Source organism: Alligator mississippiensis, chromosome 5, assembly GCF_030867095.1.
Source record: "Alligator mississippiensis isolate rAllMis1 chromosome 5, rAllMis1, whole genome shotgun sequence".
NCBI lineage: Eukaryota > Metazoa > Chordata > Crocodylia > Alligatoridae > Alligator > Alligator mississippiensis.
The window spans coordinates 163,949,220-163,976,260 of record NC_081828.1 but is presented as its reverse complement, the minus strand read 5'-3'; the positions used below and the strand labels follow the sequence as shown (position 1 = coordinate 163,976,260).

The 27,041-nt window shown below is 41.4% G+C and overlaps 1 protein-coding gene across 5 annotated transcripts in view; it reads left to right on the top strand.

Annotated features, from left to right (window-relative positions):
- LRRC72 (leucine rich repeat containing 72) overlaps positions 1-27,041 on the top strand; it is a 30,368-nt gene that overhangs the window by 2,790 nt on the left and 537 nt on the right. For 3 of the 5 annotated variants that reach the window (XM_019497808.2, XM_006278783.4, XM_019497811.2), the window contains 6 exons: positions 5,283-5,352; positions 9,357-9,438; positions 11,307-11,420; positions 18,724-18,813; positions 21,885-22,049; positions 25,488-25,515. In XM_019497808.2, the coding sequence (XP_019353353.1) occupies positions 5,283-5,352; positions 9,357-9,438; positions 11,307-11,420; positions 18,724-18,813; positions 21,885-22,049; positions 25,488-25,515 (549 nt within the window). Of the gene's footprint in view, positions 1-41; positions 144-5,282; positions 5,353-9,356; positions 9,439-11,306; positions 11,421-18,723; positions 18,814-21,884; positions 22,050-25,487; positions 25,516-27,041 lie in introns of those variants that run through there. The other 2 variants (XM_019497812.2, XM_019497809.2) reach the window with 2 other exon arrangements.

The window sequence follows — 27,041 nt, the reverse complement described above, 5'->3', positions numbered from 1 at the left end:
AATGGGAATTAGGTGATTTTGAGAATCCTATTAGGTATCTTTTTGCATTTTTAGGTGTCCCAGTGCTTTTACAAATCTGTGTCATCCCTTGATTTGTACTTAAGACACTCCGCTGTGTCTCGGACGGCCAGAGCCGACTCGAGGTGATTTAGTAATTACTCGTTCGTTGGGCGGGGTGGTGAATAGAGAGGCGGACAAAGCTTAATGGTTGCAAAACTTTACTTACGCCGCTTGTAGCTGCAACGCAGACGGTCCGGTCGTTTGAACAACTATGTGAGTTGCTCCAGCTGGCAGGGCTCAGGCTAGCTCATCCGTCCACAAATCAAGCCGGCGGGGAAAGGGTACGTCGGGGATTGTGCTCGGCGACGGGGAGAAGAATCGATAGGTGATTAGTCTATCGATCAACTCAGCCGCAAGTCAGATCTCTTTTAGAAGCACTCTGCAGCGTGCTCAAAGTTCTCCGACTTGGGTGGAAGTCGCATGAAATTTTAAACGGCTAGCAAGCCAATTACTAGCCGCCACGTAGGAATAATTTAGAACTAGCCAATAGCGGGACACAAATTTGCATTCGAATGGCGGGAACTCTCTTGCACCGGGGTTTTTCTGTTGCAACAGAAAACCTTTGCTGTGCAAGAGGCTCTCATGTGGCAGGAAAATTCCATCGTGCTGAGGCACCAAAATCACTGGGTTGTGACATGCTGCTCCAGAAAGAAAACATAATATATAGGTGCTGGCAAAATTATTAAAATATGTAATTTAGAGATGTAATTTAGTTAATGTATCAGAAATGTGAGTCAAAGAGAAAAGAAAATTAGATTAGCATGAAATAATGAAAAAAATACAAGATTCATGTATGATTGTATAAAACCATATGATGCATGCAAAACTCAAGGAGAAATGCAGTGGAACATGGATTATTTGTTTAATCCAGGTTTAATTTGTTTAATTTAATTTACAGTGGGTTGTTGAGCGAAGGATGAGCTGTCTAGTTATTTTCTGCAGGTTTTACTTCAAAGAGTTGGAGGACATCAGTGGTCCCATACAGCAGATTAGAGGAGCAGTGCCCTTTGGAATGAAAGCTGCAGCAATCAAATTGCAATAGAATGCTGTTTGCTGTGGCTGGATGCATGTACTAAACCTTCAGTGAAACAAGCTTCCCAGGTGAAGGTCTGTAGGTTTTCAAAAAGAGGCAGGATAATGTTTCAAGGATAATGCTTCAAGAAGAGGTAGATAATCACCTAGCTAGTATGGTTTAGGAATGGCACATCTTCCATCTGTTCAGGTAGCTGGACTAGATGACCTTCAAGGTCCCTTTCAGCCCTATGATTCTATGATTTGAGAAACAGTATATGATCATATAATTAAAGATTATCATAAAGTGCACACAGAGACAGAGTTAAGACTTTTCCTGAAACCTTAACATTTGCATTTCCTGATTTGGAAATGCTTAAATCTGTGAATTTACTCATCGTGTAGGAACTTCTGTTACAGAATGAAAAAAGAACAGATCAGATGGTATATACAGTAGTGATCCATTTTTCAGTGAAGCCATAGATTTCATAGATTTCATAGACATTAGGGCTGGAAGGGACCTCGGAAGATCATCGAGTCCAGCCCTCCGCCCGAAGGGCAGGAAGTCAGCTGGGGTCATAGGATCCCAGCAAGATAAGCATCCAATTTACTCTTGAAGGTGTTCAATGTAGGTGCTTGAACCACCTCTGATGGCAGGCTATTCCAGACCTTGGGGGCTCGGACAGTAAAGAAATTCTTCCTTATGTCCAGCCTGAAACGGTCTTGCAGTAGTTTATAACCATTCGACCTCATCATCCCTTGGGGTGCTCTGGTGAACAAACGTTCCCCCAGATACTGATGGTCACCCCTGATAAACTTGTAGGTGGCCATCAAATCACCCCTGAGCCTGCGCTTTTCCAGGCTAAAGAGCCTCATAGATCTCAGCCTTCTCCACATCCTTGAAAAAGCTGATTGTAAGTTGGTCTCTTTGATAAATGGAGAAAACCAAACTTCACAGTAAAGGGTGTTTTTTTTTTTTAATCCTACTTTATGTAAACCTTGAAGCTCAGCCAATCTCAGTATCAGATCATGCCTCTTACCGTTGATTGACATGCATATTTGCTAGCTAAACTAAGGAGAAAATGAAAAATTAATTATTAAACTCATTCAGACTAGAGGAGATGAAATTATATTTTTAAATTAATGCTATTAAAGGGACATGAAAAAATTTACTTCTGGACACTGAAAGCTGTCATCATAGGGAAATTGCTTAGCAGTAGGTAAGAAGAATGCTGGAGGCCATGAAGGATCAGTTAGTAAAAGACATGCAAAGGTTGGAAGACATACAAAAAAGGACAGGCTCTTTTAAAATCTTGAATTAATCTCTACCTGGGGCTAATTAAATGCCTTAGTACCAGAAAGAACAGAACAAGCTTGGAGATAGCTGAAACAATGATATTATTAGGGAGGGAGTAAAGGCAATTAAAATGCTGACTGTAAATTAAGAACAGAGTGAAGATGGCAAGATAATTTCTCTGCTAAGAGACAGTATGAGGGAAACTTTAGTTTTGCAGACTGAGAAATAGTACAGGATTGTATCAATAAACAGTGCAAAAAATTAAACAACAGCCCTCTAAAATAGATCAGGTCAACACAAAGGACCTGATTCTGTAAACACTCTCATGCCTAAATGTATTCCTATCAGTAACGTACGTACTTATGGTTGTGAAGTGAAGCACACGAATAGGTGTTTGCCAAATCCTTGCCTATGAATTATTTTGAGGAAGCTGAAATCACCAGTTTAACAGAGGACCAGTGTTTTCTGTGTTGGACAATATAGGCTATAAGAGTAAGGGAGCATAAGTGTATAAACCCACAGCCAACTAAATGGGATTTAATCCAAGCACATTTATTATCCAAGCACAAAAAAAGATTAGTTTGTTTAGGCCAGTGGTGCTCTTCCTTTTAGCCTGTGGGCTGGAAGAATGACATGGGGCTGATATGTGAGCCTGATCTAACCTAATATAGCACACAGGGCCATGTTATTTAGCCCACAGGGCTCCCCACAGGTCTGGAAATTTGGCAGCAAGGGAGCAGCTGTTGCTGCCGCTGCTTCCCTTCCATCAAATTTTTGGACCCATGAGGAACCCCATAGGCAGAATGACATGGCTTCTTGGGCCAGGTCTGGCCTGTGAACCAGGGGTTGGCCCACTGGCTAAATGCAGCCCACAGAGCCATCATATTTGACCTGCGTGGCTCCCCGTGGGTCTGGAAATAATATGGCCAACCTCCCCTCTCCAAATAGCCAAACCCCACTCCCTGTGCAGCTGGTTAGACCCAAGCTATGCCCCCCTGTTTCTGGATCAAGGCTGGGCCATGCCCCCTTCCCTCCCTATGGGGTCTGGCCATGCCCCAGCTCCTCTCCCCCCGCCCCATAGGGCTGGGCCATGCCCCTTCCTTCCTGTTGGGTCTGGACCGTGCCCCCTTCTCCTATTGGGCCAGGTTAGGGCTTTGCCACACCCCCTTCCCTTTTCACAGGGCCAGGTCAAGCTCCTTTCCCCTGCAGGTCTGCAGTGCAGCTGTCCTGGCCCACATCCCCATGCAACCAGATGGTGCCTGTCATGTTCGTCTGGATGCCGGATCAAGTGTACCATCTGGGCCCGGCCTGTGGACTGGACATTGCCAATCTGGCCCGCTGGGCAAAAAGGTTGGGCACCACTGCTTTAGGCTGAAGATATGCTGTTAATCATTACTGATCCTATGGCTTCCTTACCAAACACTCAAGTCACTGGAGCAACGTATGAGTCAGTGAAACATATTAAATTTACAAGTCAATTTTCAAGATTCATCTGTAATAATACATGTATAGGAAATAAAAATCTGTTATTAATGTTACTGAAACAAATATTGAATTACTGGGCATCTCAGCTTAAGTTATCTGGTTAGGAAAGCAAGAGTTTTTTGGTAATATCTTTTATTGAACCAAATAAGTAGTTGAGAGAGATGCTAAGCAAGCTTTCAGGCACAAAATACACTCCCTCAGGTCTAACATCTCTCCCGAATACATAGCTTATCCAATAAAAGATACCTCCAAACAAATCTTGCTTCTTGCATGTTCCCTGGATCATCGTAGCTACAACAACACTGCAACACTAGTTAGGAAAGATTATTATTATTATTTATTACAATGGGACCCAAAAGCCCCATCATATTAGATGAGTAATCAAAGAAGTACACTCTACAAGGACTTAAGAGGCAGTCTCTGCCCTAGAGAGCTTACAAAGAGCTTAAAATGAGACCTAATAAGTGAGTGTAATAAAATATAGAAATATTGGAGGGAAGAGAAAGTCATCACAATGTGTTAAAGCAGCTCAGTTGACTACATGACATATAACTGAAACCCCAATCCCTAAGTGACAATTTGATTCAAAGAAGTAATATTTAATAGAAGAAATTCCAGGCTCTCTCAGGAGTACATCCATGCATTTGGTATGTATTCTTCCATGCATTCTTCATTTATACTATGCTTGGAAGATCTATGCTATACCTTAAGTAACAATTTTCCCATTAATTTGTTCTTCCCAAAATGTAAGATTTTTTCTATATATTTTAAGTGACATTTCTGGGAACAATAAAGCAGCTGGGTCTCCCAACAGAAAAATATATTTTTTTAAAGTCAATTCTTTCAGGGAGAAAAAAGACTCAGTTCAGAAAAAAATTGAGATTTGTTTTCTTTAAAAATGAGTTTGTTCCCCTTTCTGCATCACTTCCGATATGTGGGTATACTCTCAAGCACTGATCATATCAATTATCCCATCTCTGCCATCTTGTTCTGTTCTGTATGTCTCTCCCTGTTACAGTTTATGTAGAGTAGTCAGAATCAAAGGCTTAACCTTAGGAGCAAATACTGCACAAATGCAGGATGCGCTATTTCTATACTACTTGTTATTTTGCCTGATAACCCCAAAAGCCTATCCAGCCTCTCCTTGAAAACGTACAATAAAGGAGGTTCCATAACTTCCCTGGCCCTCATGTTCCACTGTTCCACTGTTCTGATAGTAAGGAAGTATTTTTTTTGCCCCTGAGATTTAATCTAAATCTAAATTTTGCGTAAATCTACTTTGCTGCAGTTTAACCCATTTCTTCACGTCCTGTCCTCTGTGGCAAATGTTGAAGAGTTGCTCTAAAATGTTTGTATAGCATTATTTTACCAAAGATTAAACTATGATTGAGTATATTAAAGCAAGGTCACTTTCTTTTTTTTCCCTTAGAGGACTAAAGGTCATCCCCAGTCTGTCACGATTTCGGATGTTAAAGTATTTGTGGCTTAACAACAATAAGGTAATAAAACATGTTATTAGAATGAAGATACCTAATCACCTCAGACTTTTGCTAATACATAATAGCATATACTACATGGATAAACATATTTAATTTAAAAAAACTATGTATCTGTTCTTTGAAAAATTAACAGAATAAATATGATCAGAAACATATGCTTTGATATGCATGCTAGAGTAGCAGTTGATTTTTTTTAAATATTAAAGAATTATATTTGGACACTTAATTCACCCAAAGGAGCAAGTGTTTTACAAATCAAAATATTTTAGAAAAAATTAAGGCATTTTCCATACTGCGTGCCGCCCAGAATTAAGGCAGTGAAAAAATTGTTTGTTAACACAGCCAAGGACTAGACCAGTGATTCTCAACCAGGGTGCCTTGAATTTATTTCAAGGGTGCCTTGGGGTGCCACGCAATGTTATTGTTATTAGGTGTACAAACATGATTGTGAGTTATGTGGCCTGCTAGCTTCAGCAGGCAGATTTGCTCCTTGAGAATCTCCTCAGCTACTCCTCCTAACTCAAACCCAAACAAACTGGGCTTTTAAACTGAAGCAGACAAATAAGCAAACAAAAACCAAAACCTGATGCCCTATCTCAGACACTCAGAGAGGAATCCCTTTGTTTCTGGCCCCCAGCATAGCAGCATGGTCCCTCACTGTAGCAAGCTGTTCTAGTCACAGGTGGATCCTGCTTCCAAACTATTCCCTCATAGTCCCTCTTTCGTCTTTCCTCTCTGGGTTTTTAAGCTCCTAGTGAGTCATTCCCTTATTAGTAGCTCCCCACAGCTTGCAGCTACTCAGCAGGGCTAGCTTCACCTTAAGGCGACTGACCACCATGTTACAGTGATTCACAAAATAAACCCAGGAATTCTAATAGGAATCCATCCTGTTAAAAACATTCTAACCTGTTGTGATCTTTCCAAGTTTCTTGTAACAGAAAAAAATATTCTATTATTTGCCCACAGGAAAAAAAAAACCAAGTGAAAACTGAGAGAGCATTTTCTGAGGGGTACTGTGAGTTTAGCTGGGGGTTCCTGGTGTCTATTGAGGGATGGCTTGAGTTAGAAAAGGTTGCCAACCACTGGGCTAGACTATCAATTTCTGATCTAATCCATAGCAGATCAGGAATGAGATTATCATTCTGAGATACAATTTCCCTTGTCTCTCTTCTGCTTCACAGAGGCAATACACTACAACATGGAGGTATTGCTGTGACAGGCTGTGTCAGTCTGTGGCACAGCAAGATAAATTTGCTGCTAGCAACTTTGGCAGTGGTGGTAGAGTTAAGGCTTCATCCTGCCTGTCCACTTGTGCAAAAGGGAAATATAGCAACTTTTCAGAGGCTACTTCCATCTGCATGCAGGAAATGGTGATAAAGAGCATGGAAGTTAGGCATACATTATACCAACAAGAACAGGCTGCAAACTCTTCCTGAATTACTTGTGGTTAAGAGACAGTGATCTAAACCCGTGGTTAAAGCAAGACACGGGGAACCAGATCCTCAGGTGACATTAGGTTACTGTAGTCCCAGCTCACTGATTCACTCTGTGATCCTCAGTCACTTAGGGCAGAAAGAAATACCACCTTTGTACTGCCATAAACATTTTTATGAAGGCACAAAGGCTAAGCAAGCAGACGTTCATATCCATTGGTGCTCCATAAATGCTTCACATTTGTGACTGCAACATAGCATCAATTCGTGCTGGTTTATTGCAGCAAACATCTATTAGGTTTATGGTGGGAGAGCACGGTCAACCCAGAGCTGCCTGCACTCTCCAGCCTCTCCAGGGAGGCACTCCTGGGGTTTTGGGGGCCCAATCCTGGGTTCCCTTGTTTGGGATTCCCTGAGCTGGTTAGCAGTCTCACCAGAGCTGGCTTTCCCCATGTACAGACATGCCCCAGAGATTGCTTTGAATGCATCTCTGCAAGGGGGGAAACACATCACCCACTGTCCCTTGGGACCAACAGGCGGAACAACAGACAATATGTGCTTTGCTCCATGAAGCAGATCAGCTCGGACAGGACACATCTTGGCACAGCTAATGACTTCCTTTGGCAACATCTATTTATACTCTTAGCCACTGTACCCTAGTTTCTCTATTTGTATAAAGATTATTCTACTTACCATATCCTATATAGATTTTTAGACAATGATTTACAAAGTATTCATGACACTCATGTGAAAGGTGTGATGGAAGTGAAAAGTATTAAGCACAAAACCTTTTTTTTTTCAAATAACAGGTGATGACAAAACTATCTCATTTAGAAAACCAAAGCATATAACCAGAACTTCTTGCCCTTAAACACATACCTACTCTTTTATTCATTGATCTTTAAAAAACATGAAAATAGTATAAATAATAAAACATTATAGGTTATGAAATACTGTTTTAGTTTTTCTAAGCTACTGTACCACAGTTCGCACATCTTCTCATTGTTCTCAGTACCTTGGAACACGCTGTGTATACAACAGTACTTCCTGAGATAAGTATGCAGTTCTGTGAACAGCAGAGAAACTACTTTACATTCCATTTCACTTGGGAGTGTATAATTTTATTCTGCCCCGGGCCAATGTTAATTATACAACATCTTATGTCAACTTGGTTGAAAGACCTGAAGTTATATAAATCTGAAAAAACTCTAAAATATGGGAACATGGAGGAGCTGAACTTGATCCATGGATATTAGGCTACTCTATATCTCTGTAAAGGACACAAGTCTGAGAAGATAAGGCTTGATGATCAATATCTATGTCCTCACTTCAGACTTAAGTAGCAGAATGGCATCTCTTAGGGGCTGCAGTTTCAGCTGAGTGCTCTAGAGCAAGTCTGTCCACTCTCAGCACAGCTAGGCCCTGCACACCACATGGGCCATACACTAGGGGAGCAGACTTCTGAGATCCCCAATCCTCCCCTCACCCCATGCTGCACCAGTGGCACATGATCCCCTGAGATTCCCCATGATGCCTTATGGACAGCGCCAGCAGCATGCAGCTCCATGCCCCCTGCGGCACAAGTTGTATGAGCGGTACATGGCCCCCTGCTGCAGGGGGACCGCTGGTGGCATGTGGCCCACCCAGGCACTCCCCTGCTGCACAGCAGTGGAAGAGGTGGTTGCAGGGGACCACAGGCTACATGCAACACACGGATCACCAGTTGGACAGCCCTGCTCCAGAGTACAGGCCCTACTCTCCTTAACTTAAAAGGGAACAGGTGGTTCCCTTTAATGATGTGTTTTAAAAACAAAAAGGTGTGTTAAACATAGAGAAATGTCACCATAGCTTAGATTTAAGGTTGTTTTGCATATTTACAACTTAGCATGTTTGGTCACGTGGTCAAATGAACACTGAAAATAGAATCTTGCTTCCCATTCTTGCTTGTATTTGAACCACTTTACAGTGTCTTCTTTTAATAATGGTCACCATTGGTACTCACACTTTTTGGTCAGTACAACAGCCAACTACAGAGGAGGACTGGTCAAGCAGAGGTTTGCTGCTTTGGCAACAGGCCTTAATTAAACTGGTTTGGAATCATGCTCTGTTAGCTTTGTATGATACTGGATGCTTTGCAAAAGTATCTAAGATAGCCCTGGATCTCAACTTCTCATTGTGAGACTGCTTGAGCAGGTTAACGTCCATATACCTGAAGCAGCATGAACATTCCACTTATGCCCTGAATACCATACTGTAGCAGACAGACAGGTACAAGGGGAGAAACAGGAAGTCTTTTAGGGAATGAAAACTGACAGGAACTGAAGATAACGCAGTTTACTGTGAACATGGCCATAAGCATACATTTTGCTGTAATTGTAATTTTTGTGAACTTTGAAACCTGACTAAATTCTGAACATTTTTCATGAAACTTAGAACAAATTCATTCTCCTTCAAATTAGTTAGTGCTGGTATAATTCCTTAAGGTGAATGTTGAGTTGGATGTATTAATTAATATTTTTCAAAAGTAAAAATTAGATTTACAGATATTTGTTTTCCTTTCTTCTGTTTCAGATCCAAGAGATTACATTCTTGATTAATAATTATTGCTTGACAGAACTCTACCTGAACAATAATGACTTGAGAGATATAGCAGGTATCATCATAAATTATAAATTCCTGAGCAAAGGTTTGAAGTTTTTTTCCGTGCATTAGAATGCAGAATGAGTTTGATGTAAGTGTTCTGCACTCATCGACTCACTAATAGTAGCTGAAAATAACCGACCTCAACTTGTAACAGCATGTACATGTTTTAGGAACTTGACCTATTATTGTAAGCTTGAGCGGTTGTATAGCAGTATTTGGGATGAAGTTCAAGCCTGGTTCACTTCTACTGCATCCGCTTATGTCATGGCCGAATTTGGCTTCAGAACTGTTGTTTATTAATTGGCTATTTCAAAATGTATGCAGTAAGTGAACTATAACCAAGATCGCCTTTAAATGTTAAAAGTGAACTGAAAATATATTATTTTGATTTTAAAACTATTTTGAAGCACTACTGAATTGCTTGTCAAGAATGACAGGGTGGGATGGAGTGCCACCACCTACCACCCCGCACCACCGCCGCCTCCAAGGGGGAGGTGGGGAAGCTTTCACTGCCATCCCCTCCGTCCCCATCCTCCAGCGCCCTGCACTTCTGCCACTTCTAGTGCTGCTGGCCTTGCCCCTCCCTAGCCCTGCTCCTCAGAGGCAGTGGAGCGCCGCTATGACGGCAGGGACGGAGTGGAGGGATCAGGCCAACACTGCTGGCCTCACCCCTCTGCTCCATCCCCTCCATCTCCACCATCATGGCAGTGCTCCACACTCTGATTGGTTGTTTCACTAACCAATCAATCAGAGTGCTCCAAGAGCATTATGGGCAGACAGACAGACGGACTAAGCCCTTTATTATATAAGAATTCTGATGGAGGAAATCATGCCTCCTTTAGAATAGTACCTTTTTATCTAGTGTGACAAATTCTTTCCTTCAAAATGAACATACATAATTAATAATTTGAAGTCCCTGTGGAGGCCTGGCACACCATAATTCAATTAAGACTGCCCTTTGGGTACTGTATGTATGTATGTGATAATAAACTGATACCAGTGCTGACAGACATGCCATGAAAATAAAGGATATTAAATTTTAAAAATGTTTCATTCATTACGCATTCACAAAGATTCTGTAGTGTCTTTACTAGACATTTAAAGCACAGTTATATTCTGTGAAGTAACTCTGCAAAACTCTGGCGTCTTATGAAATTTCATCTTTGTTTCTTAAAAATTGCCATTTTACTTTTGCTTTTTTTACACATTAACAAGGAACAAAGAATCTGTCCAAACTTTAAAAAAATGTTAGCACTATCTTTTTATATATGTGGGACCGAGGTACCAAGATGGAATGAAAAAGGAAATTAAATTATGTTAGTTAATGTCTGTGAGATGCATGGGGAACTTATGACTCTTTAAGAGGCAATTGAGAGGATAGGAGACAAAACAGAAGGTACCAAGATATCAGAAGAGGAAGCAGTAACGGTGGCATCATAGACTAAAATATTTGGATGAGAATAGTGTAGGAATTAGGGAAAACTAAAAGTTTAAATTTAACATGGTAGGCAAGTGAGAATTACTTAAGAGGTTAAAAAAAGGAGTGACAGATTTAAGTTGGAACTGATGTGAATAGCATTGAACTGAAGCTTGTGGGACAGAAAAGTGAAGCAGAGGTAAAGGACGGGGAAGAGGGATCATCTAACATTAGCTTTGTATGAGAGAAAGTAAAAAAGAGGAAAGGAGACAATCCATGTGGAAGCAGATTTGCTGAGGGGAGGATGAGGGAGAGAAATCAGTAAATGCGGACAGGAAAGCAAGAGATAAGTGCAGGTGATGTGAGTAGAAAGGAAGAGATGGTAGAGGAAAGAAAACCAAGGCAATCAGATGTGACCAGCTTGTTATGGAAAGAATACTTTGTTGTTTATTTTCTTTCAGGTGCTCTGAAACACTTGAGTTCATTACAAGTCCTGCTGCTTCACAACAACCAGTTGAAGCACCTTGACAAAACAGTGAAGGAACTGACAGGAATGATAAGTCTGCAAACCCTAAGTAACGCTTTACTTTTTATTATGCAATGCAACAATCAATAACACGAACAGAAAGTATGCTTCTTTTTGTGAGTTGGAATGAATCATTCAGACTTTGAAGGTTTTTTCCTTCTCTCCATAGTGAATGGATTCTTATATCCAAGAATTATATTTTTCTTTAAATTAAGCATACCAATATCTGTTTTAACTAGCGTAGGCATTTTGATATACTGTGTGGAGTAAGTGGTAAATGAAAGTAGCTTAGACTGAAATTTCAAATTAAGATAAACAAGACAGTGCTGGCGCCACTATGTTTCACTGTATGAAGTAGCCTCAAGGGAAGTAGGATTATATGCTATTAACCTATTGAAAGTGAAAGTGTAAGCAATCTTTCTTGGTCTTTCCTAAAGGAATGTGCTCATAGATCATACCAAGCTCTCAGAACTTTAAGAAACAGGAAACTAATTTTATGCCTTGGTAACATAATTAATGGAGGTGTATAATATCACCAAGCCCTAGCTTATACATTCAAAAAGCTACATGTCTGATGGCAAGAAATAAAAATATGGCTTGAAAAGTACATTTTTTAATTGAAGCTGAAGCTGAGCCAAGAATTTGAAACAAGTCAACTGTTACAAAGACAACATGCCAATCAAATTATTTATAAGTTATTTCATTATGTATAAGGTTTAAAAATAGACCATCTGAAAATGCACTTGTTTGAAATGATTAGACAAAGTTTGGACAGACATCCTCTTTCTGAATGGTGCTGTCACATGGATTTAGGGTTATAGCCAAAGCAATTAACAGGGAGCTTCAACAAGCACAGGCAGTTTGCTTTACAGTACTGTTGCTGTGGGAGCAAGGAGAAATAGTAGAAAATCAAAGGAGTGCTGAGTTGCTGTGTATGTCAGCCACAATGACATAGGGATAATGCAGTTAACACTTGTTCATCCAGCTGAGTATTTAGGAAAACTAAGAATAAAACAGAAAAGACAGACTACATTTGGTCTGATGTGACATTTTCCTTTTGCTCATAGATAAAGGAATGGAGTGTAATCCATGGGGAAAAATAAGATAGCACTATAGTAGATGCTTACTAGTTTTTCTCCATAAAATTGCCAGTCTCCACCTCTCAGACAAGGTTCCATATGAAGGTGATATCTAGGGATCCTGGTTTTCTCTGTTTAAAAATCCCAAATTCTCTGATTTAAAAAACACTTCCCAAAATCTGCCTTTTTCTGTGATTAAAATGAACTCCACTCTCTCTCTCTCTCTCTCTCTCTCTCTCTCTCTCTCTCTATATGTATCAGTTGAACACAATGCTTTATTGATGTATTTACAATGTAAACAGGGGTGTAGGCTGTAGCTGTATTGGTCTAAGAACATAGACAAATTTCTTTGGGTGAATCTGGTCTCTTATTAGACCAACTTAAATCATTGGGGAAAAAAATTGGCACGCTTTCAGGTTTAAAAACCCTTCATCAGGCTGAGGAACTATCTGCAGTTGGTGTGTGCTCTTCCTGGATGGAATGAATAGTAAAGAAGTCAGAATCCTTACTATTCATTCCATCCAGGAAGAGCACACACCAACTGCAGAGACTTCCTCAGCCTGACGAAGGGTTTTTAAGTCCGAAAGCTTGCCGAATTTTTTTCCAACTATTTAAATTAGTCTATTAAAAGATTTCAGATTCACCCAAAGAACCTTGTCTGTCTTTACAGCTTTAAAGTACTTTGGAAGCCTACTAGTGCCTCAATCATTATAATAAAATAAATCCTAAATACCTATATATATTGGCGTTTGATTTTGGTTTTTTTATCATAGAAAATCAGAGCTCCCTCTGCCCCCTTAGTTCACCAGGATGCAGGTCCAGCTGGGGTTGTCCCCCCTGCTTTGTGGCACTGAGCAGCCCTGATATGCTGGTGCCCCTCACTCCCACTCGCAGCCCCCCCCACATCCCTGACAATGCCCCTCACTCCTAACCCACAGCCCTATGGGTCTTGCCAGTGCTCCTCAGTCCGAACCCACAGCCCTCTGGCCCTGTTGGTGCCTTTCACTCCCAACCTACAGCCCTCTGGGCCCTGCCAGAGCCCCTCATTCCTAACCCAAAGCCTGCCACCCCCTAGCCCTGTTGGTGCCTCTCACTCATGACCTGCAACCCCTTTCCCCCACCAGCCCTGCCGGAGGCTACAGGGCCCACAGCCCCCTCTCCTCCCCCAGCAGCACCCGATTCCTAGTTGCCACCTGTGGGAGGTGGCAGCTGCTGTGGCTGGAGTGGAGCCTAGAGCATAGCCCCCCCTCCCCCACAGGCAGCACAGCTAGAGTGGAGCCTGTGGGCAGGGGCTTTGGGCTTCCTGCCCTTCTGCCCTACCCTCAGGGACCTCTGTAGGCTCAAGGGCAGAACCTGGCGCAGCAGGGCGGGGAGGCTCGATGCTGCTGCCAGGAGCTCCACACCAGCTGCACTTACATGGCAAGGTGCCCTCTACCCACCTGGCAGCAACAGCAGCAGTGTGGAGTTGTGCCCCACATTGCTACTGGGTGGGCGGTGGGCGCCTCGCTATTGCAGCTTGGCCAGCATGGGGCTCCCAGTGGCAGCACCAAGACTCCCTGCCCTGCCATGCCGGGTGCCACCCACTGGGCTGCGGAGGTCCACAGTGGGAGGGAAGCAGGGCAAGGAGCCCACATCTGCCTCCACCCCATGCACAAACATGGAAGTGCATGCAGCAGCAGGGAGCCAGCCCCCTTGCCTCCTACTAGATGAGCTGCCTGTGGCTCTGTACTGTTTCTGGGCCAGGCCCTGCGGCCACATATTTCTGCCCTGACCCTGGATTCCAGGCCCCAGCCGCGCCCTGGCTGGGCAGTGTCCCCAGCCCTGCCCCACTCCTTCACTCCCTCACCATGCAGTCCTCAATCTGCCCTCCCCCCACCCCCATGGGCTTACATGGAGGGAGCTGCTCTCCATGCTACCTGGCTGCCACGTGCATGTGCGGATGTACATATGCACGTGGCATCTTGTTTGATTGTCCTGCTCCCACTCCCAGTCCCCTCAGCCCCAAGCAGCCCCTTGCAGGCTGGAACTCTGCCAGCCTGCAAGGGGAAGCCTGCAGTTTTCTGCATTTTTCTCCTTTAAAGGAGAAAATCCACGTTTTTCCAAGGCTAACAGAAAACCCAGATCCCTAGGAATAATGTACTATCAAATTATCTTTGTCATTTTAACAGAATATACTGCCATTCACTACCACATTAGAAGTAAATGACTGGCAAATAAATGAACAAAACACATTTTAAAGCTGTAGGCTTTCTTTAGAAATAGTGAGTCATTGGCTAATTTGTAGTATTCAGGAATTTGAAATTGATCTCCTACAGTTAGGTTGAATTAGGTAGGATATATAGTATTTAGTCGTGGGAAAGGAAGAAACATTTTACCAATGATTATTCTTATGGAAAAATTCCCTTAGGAATTTGTGATTGTTGTTCCTTTGCTTGTCCTCCTCCCCACTTTTTTTGGACAGGCTAGTTTAAAAATGACCACCCTTCAACATGACATCCAGACATATAATAACAATGTAGCGTAAAACAAGTGTATGTATTATACAGGTAACTGTTCAGGTTTCAAGCCCATCATTGTTTTTCTTGGTAGCAACATCCTGCTGCCAAAATATTCCACTTCCTTATGACATGCTTGTGGCTTTTAGGTACTGCCCTTTGTTGGATGTGGTGCACAGCAATAGTCCTGCAGCCAGAATTCGTAAGAACTTTGGAACCTCCAAAGATTCACAGCCCATCTCACCTGCTACTACATTCTTTCAGGGAATGCAGCACCTGTAGTGGAAGCAATGGTCAAGAGGACCCTGCTTTGTCCCCAACCCTTCCTTTTGGGTGTATTTGCCTGTGCAGAAGACATCCATGATCTGATCCAGACTTAGTGAAAAGTCTGGCTTAATAAGCATGCCTTACACTGGCTGCGTCTACACAAGACACTGACTCTGCAGCCATTATTGCACAATCATTTAGTACTTATATAAAGTACTAAATGACTGCACAGTATTTGGAGTTACTGCACAATTGTGCCAAGGAATGGCTTTTTCATGATGCTGACTGCACAGTAGCTTGTGACTACTGCACAGTAGCATTGCATCATGCTTCCTGCCACATGATGCTACTACTGTATGGTAGTCATGGGCTACTGTGCAGTCAGTGTCTTGATTAGACATGGCTACTGTGTGCTGAAGACGGTTAGACTCTGTTTCTTGAAACTACAGGAGGGAACAAGTTCCATAAATTATAGCTTCAGAATAATTCTGTTTGGTATCCTTAAGTGTCTTAACTGAAAGTGCTCTAGTTAGATTCTTCTTGTTCTTCACCATATTTCTATCACAGAAGTGCTTATAGGCCCCAATCAAGATAGGTACCTATCCCATGCTACACTCTAAATTGACAAGACAGACAAGGAACAGGAAGAAGAAAGTATTTCCTGTACTTGACCTGTGGGGAACTAAGGGCGCTGAAAAAAGTTATATTTGTTGCATGATCAGCCCCTTGAAAGTGCTCTACAGCCCTGCCCTGGCAGAAGTGCACAGCTGCAGAGTGTTTTAGAAGTGCCTGATCATGTGACAAATTTACCCTCATTTAATGAGGGTTCAGATGAAGGCATTCCAAACAGAGCACCTTCATTAACTTCTGTTTGTCCCTGTTTACAAGCAGGGCTGGGCTGATGCAGCTCAGTCCTGTCCCTGGTGCTGTCTGCAGGATGGGAGGGAGAGAAGGCATGGGAGGGGAGCTTCTGGTTGGGGTTTGGGCCTCCAATCCACCTGCCTCCCACCCCTCCCTCCCCCCGCAACGCAGGCTGGGCAAACTCCAAACCAGAGCTCCTTTCTCTGCCTTCTCCCCTTCCCATCCTGCAAACAGCACTGCAATTGGGAGGGTGAGTGGGTGAGGCTAAGTGAGAGAGGCTGTAGATATGCAGCCACTTTCTGCTTGCTCAACTTCAAAGTGGAGCCCAATCTCCGCCCCCCTTCCCCCGCCCCACAGCAGATGTCTGTTGTGTTGGGGGAGGCACCCTAAGACTTAGATTACAAGATTTGCCAGTAGCCAGAAAGTGTTTTGCAGAGAGAAGAACTGATCCCAGATCACTAGGATACTCTGGTGATGGACAGGGCATTTGGATAGATTTATCTTTGGAAGCCAAGAGCAAGAAAATCCCATTATCCTAAAACAAAAGGACAGGTCACAGAGAGTATGTTTACATGGAGTGGCTGAAAGCTCAGTCTTGCTACCAGAGCAGTAAGCCTTGAAAGTATAAATGCACTGACTGTATTGCTCAGCAGTAAGAATGGAAGTCTTTCCATTAGTGCCATCTTGTGGTTCTCCCAACACATTTTAAACACAATGATTTTTCTAAAAAATATTTTTATGATCTAAAAATCACTCTATTGGTAAAATAAAGCAATGGACATGGTCTACAGAGATTCCCAAAATACTACAAACATGGGCATTTCCAGTATGGAAAAGGCCAATCATCTGTTCCTATATCTTGTACAGTGGTGACGCGTAGGGGGCACGTGCAACCCGAGAGCACTGGTGCGCCCCCTGACAGCCAGCGTTCCCTGGCAAGGGGGGCAGGTGACAGCGCTGGTGCCCCCCTGAGAGTGCTGGCTAGGGGGTGGAGGCGCCAAGAGAAGTGATCCCTGCAGCCGATCGCACCCACCCGGAAGTGCCAGCAGTGCGCCACTGCCACTTCTGGGTCAGTGTGACCGGCTGCGGGGACATTGCCACCTGGTCGCTGATCCAGACTTAGTGAAAAGACTGGCTGCTGGAGGGGCAAGTACCCTCCCTGACTCAGGAGGCACCATTTGTTCATGATCTTGTATACGTCTAGAGATCCTCCAAAATACACCTGGGTAGTTCAGTCATGCTGTAGAATTGAGGGATTTCTCCTTCCCAAAAATATTTGGTGGTTGTCTTTTGTCCTGAAGAACAAGGATTGTCATCCTGTAACTTTGTAGCCTATGCAGATTATCGTTAAATTCTTTTGTCTTTCATTTTAAATACATAATCATCTCTAGAGTCTTATTATACTTTTTACCTCCTTAATATTTTATTTTTCCTTTTTACCTTCCGTAAACAGTGAAGTAATATAAAGCATATGAGTTGTAGGTCTAGGTATTCAGGGTTAAAACCTGTTTCCCCTTCATGTGGCTAAATGACACTTACATCGCTGCATAACTGCAATTTTTGGCACTTACACAGTTTGGATTCCATGTAGCTTTGCTCACTTTGTGCTTCCTGACTGAGCATCTTCAGTAGGTGGTAAGGTCTGTAACTTTCGTCATAGAAAAAAGCACAACCTGGGAATTTTTTACTCTAGAGGAGGAAGGGGGCCCCTACCTTTCACTCCCATAGCTACTGCACTTGGCCAGAGAGCAAGAAATCTGGCAAGGTACACTGGGCCAGTATGAAGAGGAGGGCTGGAGGAGAGTCTTGGCAACATCTAAATTATAACACTTTGCAGGGAATTGAGAGATGCAATTTCAAACCCTTTCTATCTCCAGGGACCATAGAACCCATGTCTCCCACCTTCCAGACAAGCACCCCAGCCACTAGATTATTGGGCTAAAAGGTGAGAAAGTCCTTTCTCCCCACTTCACAGGCTATCCTATTCTGCTGTAGAAGGAAAGAGAATCTGAATGGTGTCTAAATGCCAAAAAATGCAGTGAAATACTATGTCTGATTGTTAACTACCCAGGAATGAGCCAATCACTGTTTTAGCGTGCACGCTGTATTTCATTACATCCTCTGACTTCATTCCCATGAACCCAACTGATCTTAAATTTGATCTTGGCACTTTTTAACTCACCTCTAACAAAACAGTAAAGTTGGCTTGATGTACATCTCAAAGAAAAGTACCTTACATTAGGCTTATTTTGATAACATACTTTGTGAACTCAACTATAAATATTTGGTTCAAGTTTCCAAAAGGGTGCAAGTCACTTAGTATCACAAGTCCCACTGAAAGTTTGGTTATGTCTGTTTATCAAAGATTTCCTAGGTAAATGGTAAAATATGGACAGGAACTTGCAAGTGTTATCATATAAATTGCCACTTTATTTATCGGTATTGTCTGTAGCTTTTTGTATGCTGTTCATAGTGGGATAAATCTTACAATCCTTATTCAGGCATGTTGACAGGGCTTAGTTCACAAGGCATACAAATAATTTGGGTTTATTTAATTACTGGTATATTTTCTGCAAAATCTTTGCTATCTACAGATTATTTTCCCTGTTGTTGTTTTGCTGATATTGCTTTTTTCTTTAAACTTTTGCAGATCTATTCCATAATCCCCTGTCACAAGATCCTATGTACCGTCTTTATGTGATATACTTCCTTCCTTCAGTACAACTCCTTGACAGAAAAAGTAAGAAATGTTTTCAGAATGCATTGACAGTTACTGATAATTTAGACAATTTAGAAAAAGAGGTGAATTCTCTCTCTGTTCTTTTTCTTCACTCGCTAATATAGGAAAACCTATATTGAATTGGATCCAATTTGGCTTGAAATGTGGCTTGCAGATAAAGTTATTTGCTAGATATCAGAGCTCACACGCTTGCCCTTATCAGAGAAATAAATCAGTGACTTGGTCCGCTAAATTGTTGGACATGCCATGGAAGAAGTGGGTCTTGAAGACTAACTTCTATAAATAACTAAGTTACATGACACGCTTGGTTGAACTGCTCTTTCAGTGTGAAAGAAGGGATTGAATATTAGGAAACAGGACTGTTAAAGAACACTGGGTAACATTCTCATTCATAGTCTGGTCTTGGGGGCAAAGGGATCCTGAAAGCTCCCGCTCCCACTCCCACCAAGAGAAAATTTACCAGAGGAACTGAGGAAGACAGTTTGAACAGTACCCTTGGAAGTGCTGGCCAATGGGATGTGGCTTGAATCAAAGGGTTGAGCTGAAGGAAAGGCCAAAACACAGTGTGTAGGAGATTTCTAAGCAGTGTTACTACCAATAGAACAGCTGGACAAGCTCCCTTAGACAACTCCCTGGGATTGTCTAAATTCTACCAAGGTCCCCAAAGACCCTGCAGCAGCTCAGAATCACAAAGGCTTTATAAAGTACTTAATGTGACCTGAGCTCCTCTTCCTGGCTTGCACTGAATCTTATCTGTTGGGCTGGAAGCTGAGAATTATTTAGTAGGTTTGATTCTAGAGCAGTGGTTCTCAATATTTTTAGACCCCTTGGAAAATGCCAGCTCTTCGTTTTCACTCATTATTGACTACAGAAAAATAATAGAGTAAATTTTGTGTTGCAAAGAACTCAGAAGGATTGCCATGGGTCAGAATATTTTTGATACTGTAGATTCCTATTTGCAATATCTGGATTTATCTTGTGAATCATGTTTGCACACCTAATAGTGCTATCATTATGTGGCACCCTTGAAAGAGGAATGGTGGAAATTAAGTTTAACTTTAAACAATTAAGTTTAAAGACTGGACATAAGGAATAACTTCTTTACTGTCTGAGCCCCCAAGGCCTGGAACAGACTGCAAGCACTTACTCTGGACTCCTTTAAGAGACATTTGGATGTTTATCTTGCTGGGATCCCTTGACCCCAGCTGACTTCCTGCCCCTGGGGCAGGGGGCTGGACTTGATGATCTTCTGAGGTCCCTTCCAGCCCTAATGTCTATGAAATCTATGAAAAAACAACACTTAAAAAAAACTCTAGGACATGCATAAAAATTAAAAACTGATTAATAAAGACAGCAATAACAGGAAATGATGTGTAGGGCTTGCTAGCACTGGACTTATGACCTAGATACCTTCCAGGACCCAGATGAACTTCCAAGGTCCCTTCCAGCCCTAATGTCTATGAAATATATGAATTCTCAGCATAACTTTGTTACTAATCAGACCAGTCCATTGTCATTACAGTCCTTGTGTTTGTAAGGCACATCACTTTTCTCTCACCTTTCACCTGTTTTTATATTTTCAGAATCAGCTCTTCCACACAGCAATCTGCATATTTTTCATGTTTAGAAAGAACAGTACACTTTGGGCTCCACCATAATTTACATATTTAAAAAAAAGAGTAGTTTTATTTATTTCAGTTTTTCTTCTGAAAGTACTGCCCTCCTGGGAGAAAAGTTTACAGAAGTAGGCCCACATAGCAATTGTAACATATGAGTGCACATGCAAACATATAGATTTGCTGGTGAACTTCAAGTCCCTTTCTGAACATTTGCCCTTGTATTGAATATCTTTTTTCAGTATTCACAGTAGTGCTTCTTTCTTTCTGCTGAACTGAAGACCATTACAGAATGAGGGAGAATTAACTGCAGTTTAACCTGGGGACACTCTTTTGCAATTTACAAATCTGAGAGTAATTTTGCTAATTTCATGGTTTTAATTTTCCTATAAATGCAACAATACTACAATCAGTATTCCTGGATGAAAATATTTAGGTATTTTCCACCCAAGTTTACCCTTTACTGTCATTCTGAGAACTATTTCTTTGATTTACAAAGTCCTTTTTACCATCTGTGGAACATTATTGCAATATACTCCCATCTTCCTCATTTATACAAGACACTTACACTTCTGTTACCTCCAGGCATGACTACTGCAGTTCTTTTCTAATTGTTCCCCTAGACACCAATATTTAAAAACCTCACTGAATTGAAAATATTTCTTCCAGTTTCTTGTTCTGAACCTTCAGCCTATGTCTATTAGCGTACAGTTCAGATTCTTAATGTAAAAATCCTCTGTGGATGCATCTATACACTGTAGTAGCCAAATAATTCTATGCAGTAGTGCATCACAGCACCAAATGTACTAATATGCTACTGCACATTATTATTAGGCTACTGAACAGTAGCATCACTTACAAGGCATTCACTGGCGCAACTGCATAGTAACTCCAGTTATTATGCATTTTTTTAGTACTTGATTATATAAGTACTAAATAAATGCACAGTAACCATAGTGCAGTAGCATCTCGTGTAGACGCGCCGGGTTTGATTTGCAATCTCAATCCCTTTATTTCCAAATTAGAAGTCATCTTTGAAGGAAAGTGCAAAAAAAAAGTGAAAACAGAACTTTTTTTTTATTGCATTCCTATAGCCCTCTCTGTATTTATTAAAGAAAGGGAATTGTTACAGACCTTTATGTGAAACACTGTTTTACTATGCATATGGCAATCTATAAGTCAGGTTTTCATTTAGTTAAATAATATGCAAGTAGAGTATAAGAGTGAAATCCCGCCTTAATAAGACCAGTTGGGCCAGGATTTCACTGTAAATCTTCAGCTGATGTAGCTGTTTCTGTACTCAAGACAACGGAATTCTGAAATTCTACATAAGGTGAGGATGTTGTTGTAAGTTTGTTCAAGAAATTGAATTTTCTTCTGATTGCAAGTAGGTAGCTGAAATTAGGTTGTATTGATTGAGAGAAAGTGTAAGAGTTTTTATTTCTTTCTTAACAGAAATTACACAAAAAGAAAAGGAATCTGCATTACATATTTACAACCACGAAAGATCCTGTGTTCTCCAGTCTATAGCTTTTGGAAAGAGAATAAACAAATCATTGGTGGCTAAGACAGTATCCAGCAGAAGCATTCCAGCTGCCCAAAGTTTGCAGATGCCTCCAGGTATTTATAATGACTAAACTCTGCTTTCAGGTAATTTGAATTTCAAATAGTAGTTTGCACCCATTTGCTGCTATAGTTAATTAGATTCGATAGTGAAATAGATATGCTTGATGAACTCAACCAAACTGCTTCATTTTGAATTAGCAGTATATAGTTACAATGAAGAGCAAATGGATCCTTTCTACTAACAAGCAGATTATGTTTCAAACAAACCCTGAAACAGCTACACAAAATCAGAAGTTATGCAAATCAGAATTGTATTATTTTTTTTTAAATATCTTTTTTTAAATTAATTTTTCTGTTTAGTAAACAGTCTTTCAAGGAAGCTGTATGCTGACAGACTGATCAAGCAGCTTAGCGATTTGGTGCCCTCTGGTGCTTGTATGAACCACAGTCTTTCTAGTATCCCAAAGAAGTTTCTGTCTTTAATATCTGTGTTCAGATGTGAAATGGTATGTAATTTCTATCACATCTGAATGTGCAAAATACTGTCTGGTTTCTGTTTAAAATATATTGTAGATATGGACATATGAGAAATCACTCACAAACACTTGCTTAACATACTTAACATCTGTCATCACACATCTTATTTGTAGGAGTTTAAAATGTGGTTCTCATTTAGAAAGCAACTCTTTCAAAATAGCAACATGGCAAGTCATGTTTATTGGGTCTCAAGTAAGTGTAGTTCAAATTTGATGCATTTAAAAATACAAAGATGCTTTTTCTAACACCAAATTAAGCTGGCTTTTTCTGGCTTGTTAATCATTTCTCATCAAAGATCCCACCAATCAGATTCCAACCTCTGTTGCTTCCATTGCCTGAACACTTGTGAACTGCTGCCCTTCAGTTATGCTCACATTGGCAAATATGCAACTCTGTTATCGTCCATAGAGTTCTACAGGTACAGATTGTCTCTGTAGATGGAATTTAGTTAATAATTTTGCTCATGATACACAAACTGAAGTATAATCCATAACATTCACCTTTGCATCTCTATAGCTGTGACAGGAACAAAATTAGTTAGAAAAAGAAAAAAGGAAAATCTTTAATCATTCAAGTAAGCCAAGTAACCAGAGGTGGATCTCAGCACATGCAGTAAGCAGCCCTGCTTTGAAAAAAGTCACATCTTTAGACTGCCACCTTCAGAGCAGGACACTTCATGTGCCTGTAGACTTGCCAGGAGGCTGCTTTGACATGCTAATTATAGTGCTTTGGAGCAGGCTGGATTAATTGAGTCTGCTGGAATATGCTAATTTGTGCGCTCCAACTAGCCTCTGCATCTTGTGCATCAGTGTTCCTGCACTTCAAAATGGTGGCAGGGGTGCTTTAACTAGAGCTTGTTCAGCAAGCATTGAAGTGCTCCTGCTGCCACTTTGATGTGCAGGGATGCTGATACATGACACACTGCAGACTTAACCTAATTTTTACCTATAACTATCCAAACATGTCTGACTAACAGACACCCAGAGAAAACTATGTTCCAACATGTGGCTTAAACTACCCAGCTCAAAACAAAGGTAAGGACCCCTGGAACTTTTCAACCATACATACAACATACATACATGCAACCATACAATCATACATACATACAGTGTCTTTTTAACCAGCCTTTTAGAAATTATTATTCCAACAGTGAATCTTCTGGTTGTTTTTCTTGCATAAAAATTAAACTTGTATAAAATGTTACATTCAGAACACTTGCACTTTGCATATTTTCAAGTTCAGATTGCTTTTGTATTATTTGTTAAAAAATAGTAGCAGCGAGTTAGTTTTCCAAACTAATCAAGAGCAATACTCATTTGTAAAAATCAAATAGGTTAATGAACATGCATAAAATGGGTGTTTACATACATAATATACAAACATATACAAACATTTTCACTTCATTGAATATTTAATTTTTCCCCTCAATTGTTCAAACAGTTCCCTGTCTTCCCATCTTAAGGGATAGCCAGCATGGGTTTGTTGCGGGTAGGTCTTGCTTGACCAATCTCATTTCCTTCTACGACCAGGTGACCTATCACCTGGACAAGGGAGAAGAGATTGATGTCATATATCCTGACTTCAAAAAAGCCTTTGACCTGGTTTCCCATGATCACCTCTTAGAGAAACTGGCCAATTGTCGCCTTGGGTCCTCCACGATCCACTGGCTGGAAAATTGGCTCTGGGGTCAGACCCAGAGGGTAGTAATTGATGGAAGTCACTCATTGTGGTGTCCTGTGACCAGTGGGGTCCCCTAAGGCTCTGTCCTTGGACCCATACTGTTCAACATCTTCATTAATGATGTGGACACTGGAATCAGAAGCGGACTGGCTAAGTTCGCTGATGACACCAAACTTTAGGGAAAAGCATCCACACCAGAAGACAAGCAGGTGATCCAGGCTGACCTGGACAGGCTCAGCAAGTGGGCGGACAAGAATCTGATGGTGTTCAATGCCGATAAATGCAAGGTTCTCCACCTTGGGAAGAAAAACCCGCAGCATCCTTATAGGCTCGGCAGTGCTATGTTGGCTAGCACTATGCAAGAAAGAGACTTGGGGGTCATCATTGACCACAAGATAACATGAGCCTGCAATGCGATGCTGCGGCTAGTAAAGCGACCAAAATGCTGGCTTGCATCCATAGATGCTTCTCAAGCAAATCCTGGGACGTCATTCTCCCCTTGTATTCGGCCTTGGTGAGGCCGCAGCTGGAGTACTGCGTCCAGTTTTGGGCTCCACAATTCAAAAAGGATGTGGAGAAGCTTGAGAGAGTCCAGAGAAGAGCCATGAGCATGATCAGAGGTCAGGGAAGCAGACCCTACGATGACAGGCTGAGAGCTATGAGGTTCTTTAGCCTGGAAAAGCGCAGGCTCAGGGGTACTCTGATGGCCACCTATAAGTTTATCAGGGGCGACCACCAGTATCTGGGGGAACGTTTGTTCACCAGAGCGCCCCAAGGGATGACGACTAGGTTGAATGGTCATAAACTACTACAAGACCGTTTCAGACTGGACATAAGGAAGAATTTCTTTACTGTCCAAGCCCCCAAGGTCTGGAACAGCCTGCCACTGGAGGTGGTTCAAGCGCCTACATTGAACACCTTCAAGAGCAAACTGGATGCTCATCTTGCTGGGATCCTATGACCCCAGCTGACTTCCTGCCCTTTGGGCAGGGGGCTGGACTCGATCTTCCGAGGTCCCTTCCAGCCCTAATGTCTATGAAAGTCTATGAAAGTCTTTGCTTTTAAAAAACTCCAGAAAGATGGGTGGTAATCCTGTGTTCAAACTACTTACTACTTCAGATAACTGACTGTCATATTTAATTGATACTAGGTGTAATTTTTACTTTACTTTTTGATGTCAGCAAAAATGAAAAAGAAGTTTTTCCATGGAATGCCAGTATTTAAGTGGTGAAAATGCTCTACAAACATTAACTTCTTATTCTAAACTTGTTACAGATTATGAATTTGCAAATCACGTAAACAAGTAAGTAGCTTGCTCTGACCTCTGTTTTTGCACTTCAGAAATATTTGCTCTCTCACTTCTATCCATACTAAAGAAAAAAGAATTGTTGTTTTTAAAAGTCTGCTTTTTGTGCTAGAGGATAAACAACTGACCATTTACAATAAGACTCCACTTGTTGCTGCTGTCAGTGCATTTCCATTGTATAAATGGAGTGTGCAAAATGCAGTTAATTTTGTAGCATCAAATACTGGTTGATTAAAAAACTCAAGTGTTAGACCATCATAGTAGCTTGTTTTCAAATGATTCAGGTAATTTCCTACTAATTGCTTGTTCTCAAATATGCACCTTTATGGAAACATCGCTGTTGTGTGGGTAAAGTTTCTCAGCCTATGGTTGGATTACTTTATATTGTTATATTTTTAAATCATGTACTATAGGGATGATAGTACAGAAATGTATTTCTGCAAAGGTGTACAGAGGTAGGGAAAAAGATCAATTTAAAGCTCTAAAGCATTTTGCATGTCATTTGTTATGAGGCAACCTTACAAATTACTTAAGAGTCCAGGCTTTTTTTGACTTCACGATGAGCAATGTCTGTGACAAGCCAAACTTCAATTATAAAAACTATTGAGAAATATATTTACAAATGGATTAAAATAGCCAATAGATTTCCTTCAGCAAATTATACAGCACCATTCACACAATACAGCTCTCCACAATCAGGTAAATTCATATTTTAAAGAGGGCTTAATCATGTTTTTCATACAAAAGGATTGTAAACAAGACAATTGACAATAGTCTCAATACAACAAAATACGGTTTCTCTTCCACCTGCTGCAGCTATGTGCTTTGACACTGTAAGGTACCAATCTTTAAGCATTAAAAAAATCCTACTGAAGTCATCAGTATTAGTCACATAGTTCAAATAGAGTTAAAGATCAGATCTGAAGAAGGGTGCTTTGTGCCCAGAAGCTTGTCAAACTTCTCTTCCTACTATACAGTTGGTATAATAAAAGATGCTTAAACAAACAAGCAAAGAGAAACCTTGCTTCATATTTCTTAAATTATAGTACAATAATGTAGTTATACCTTGGAGAGAATTCTCTCCTATTCAGGTTCCCATACAGTACCCAATGCCCTGGTATCTGAATATGTATATGTTAGGCCTCTGCCACATATTATACTTAAGACACGATTAACCAGTTAATCATGCCTTAAGTTGTGACCCAGCCACACGTTATAGCAATTAATGGTGTCATAAAACAAGGAATAAACCCCAAAGTTATTCCACAAAAAAAAAAATTGCTGGGCTACAGAGGTGGTTCCTGCTTGGAGCTGGTCTGGCCTGGCTGCAGCCCCGTACCCCACTGGGTGCAGACAACTTGGTGGGGCACGTGCTCCGTCTCACCCTCCCGACACATGGCCTGTGCCCCCTTACCCCCGTAGACAGATATACCTAGAGGAGTCTGTGAAGAAAAGGAACTCTGCCAGCCTGCACAGGAAAACCTGCAGTGTCCTGGGTTTTCTGTGGCAAACAGAAAACCCAG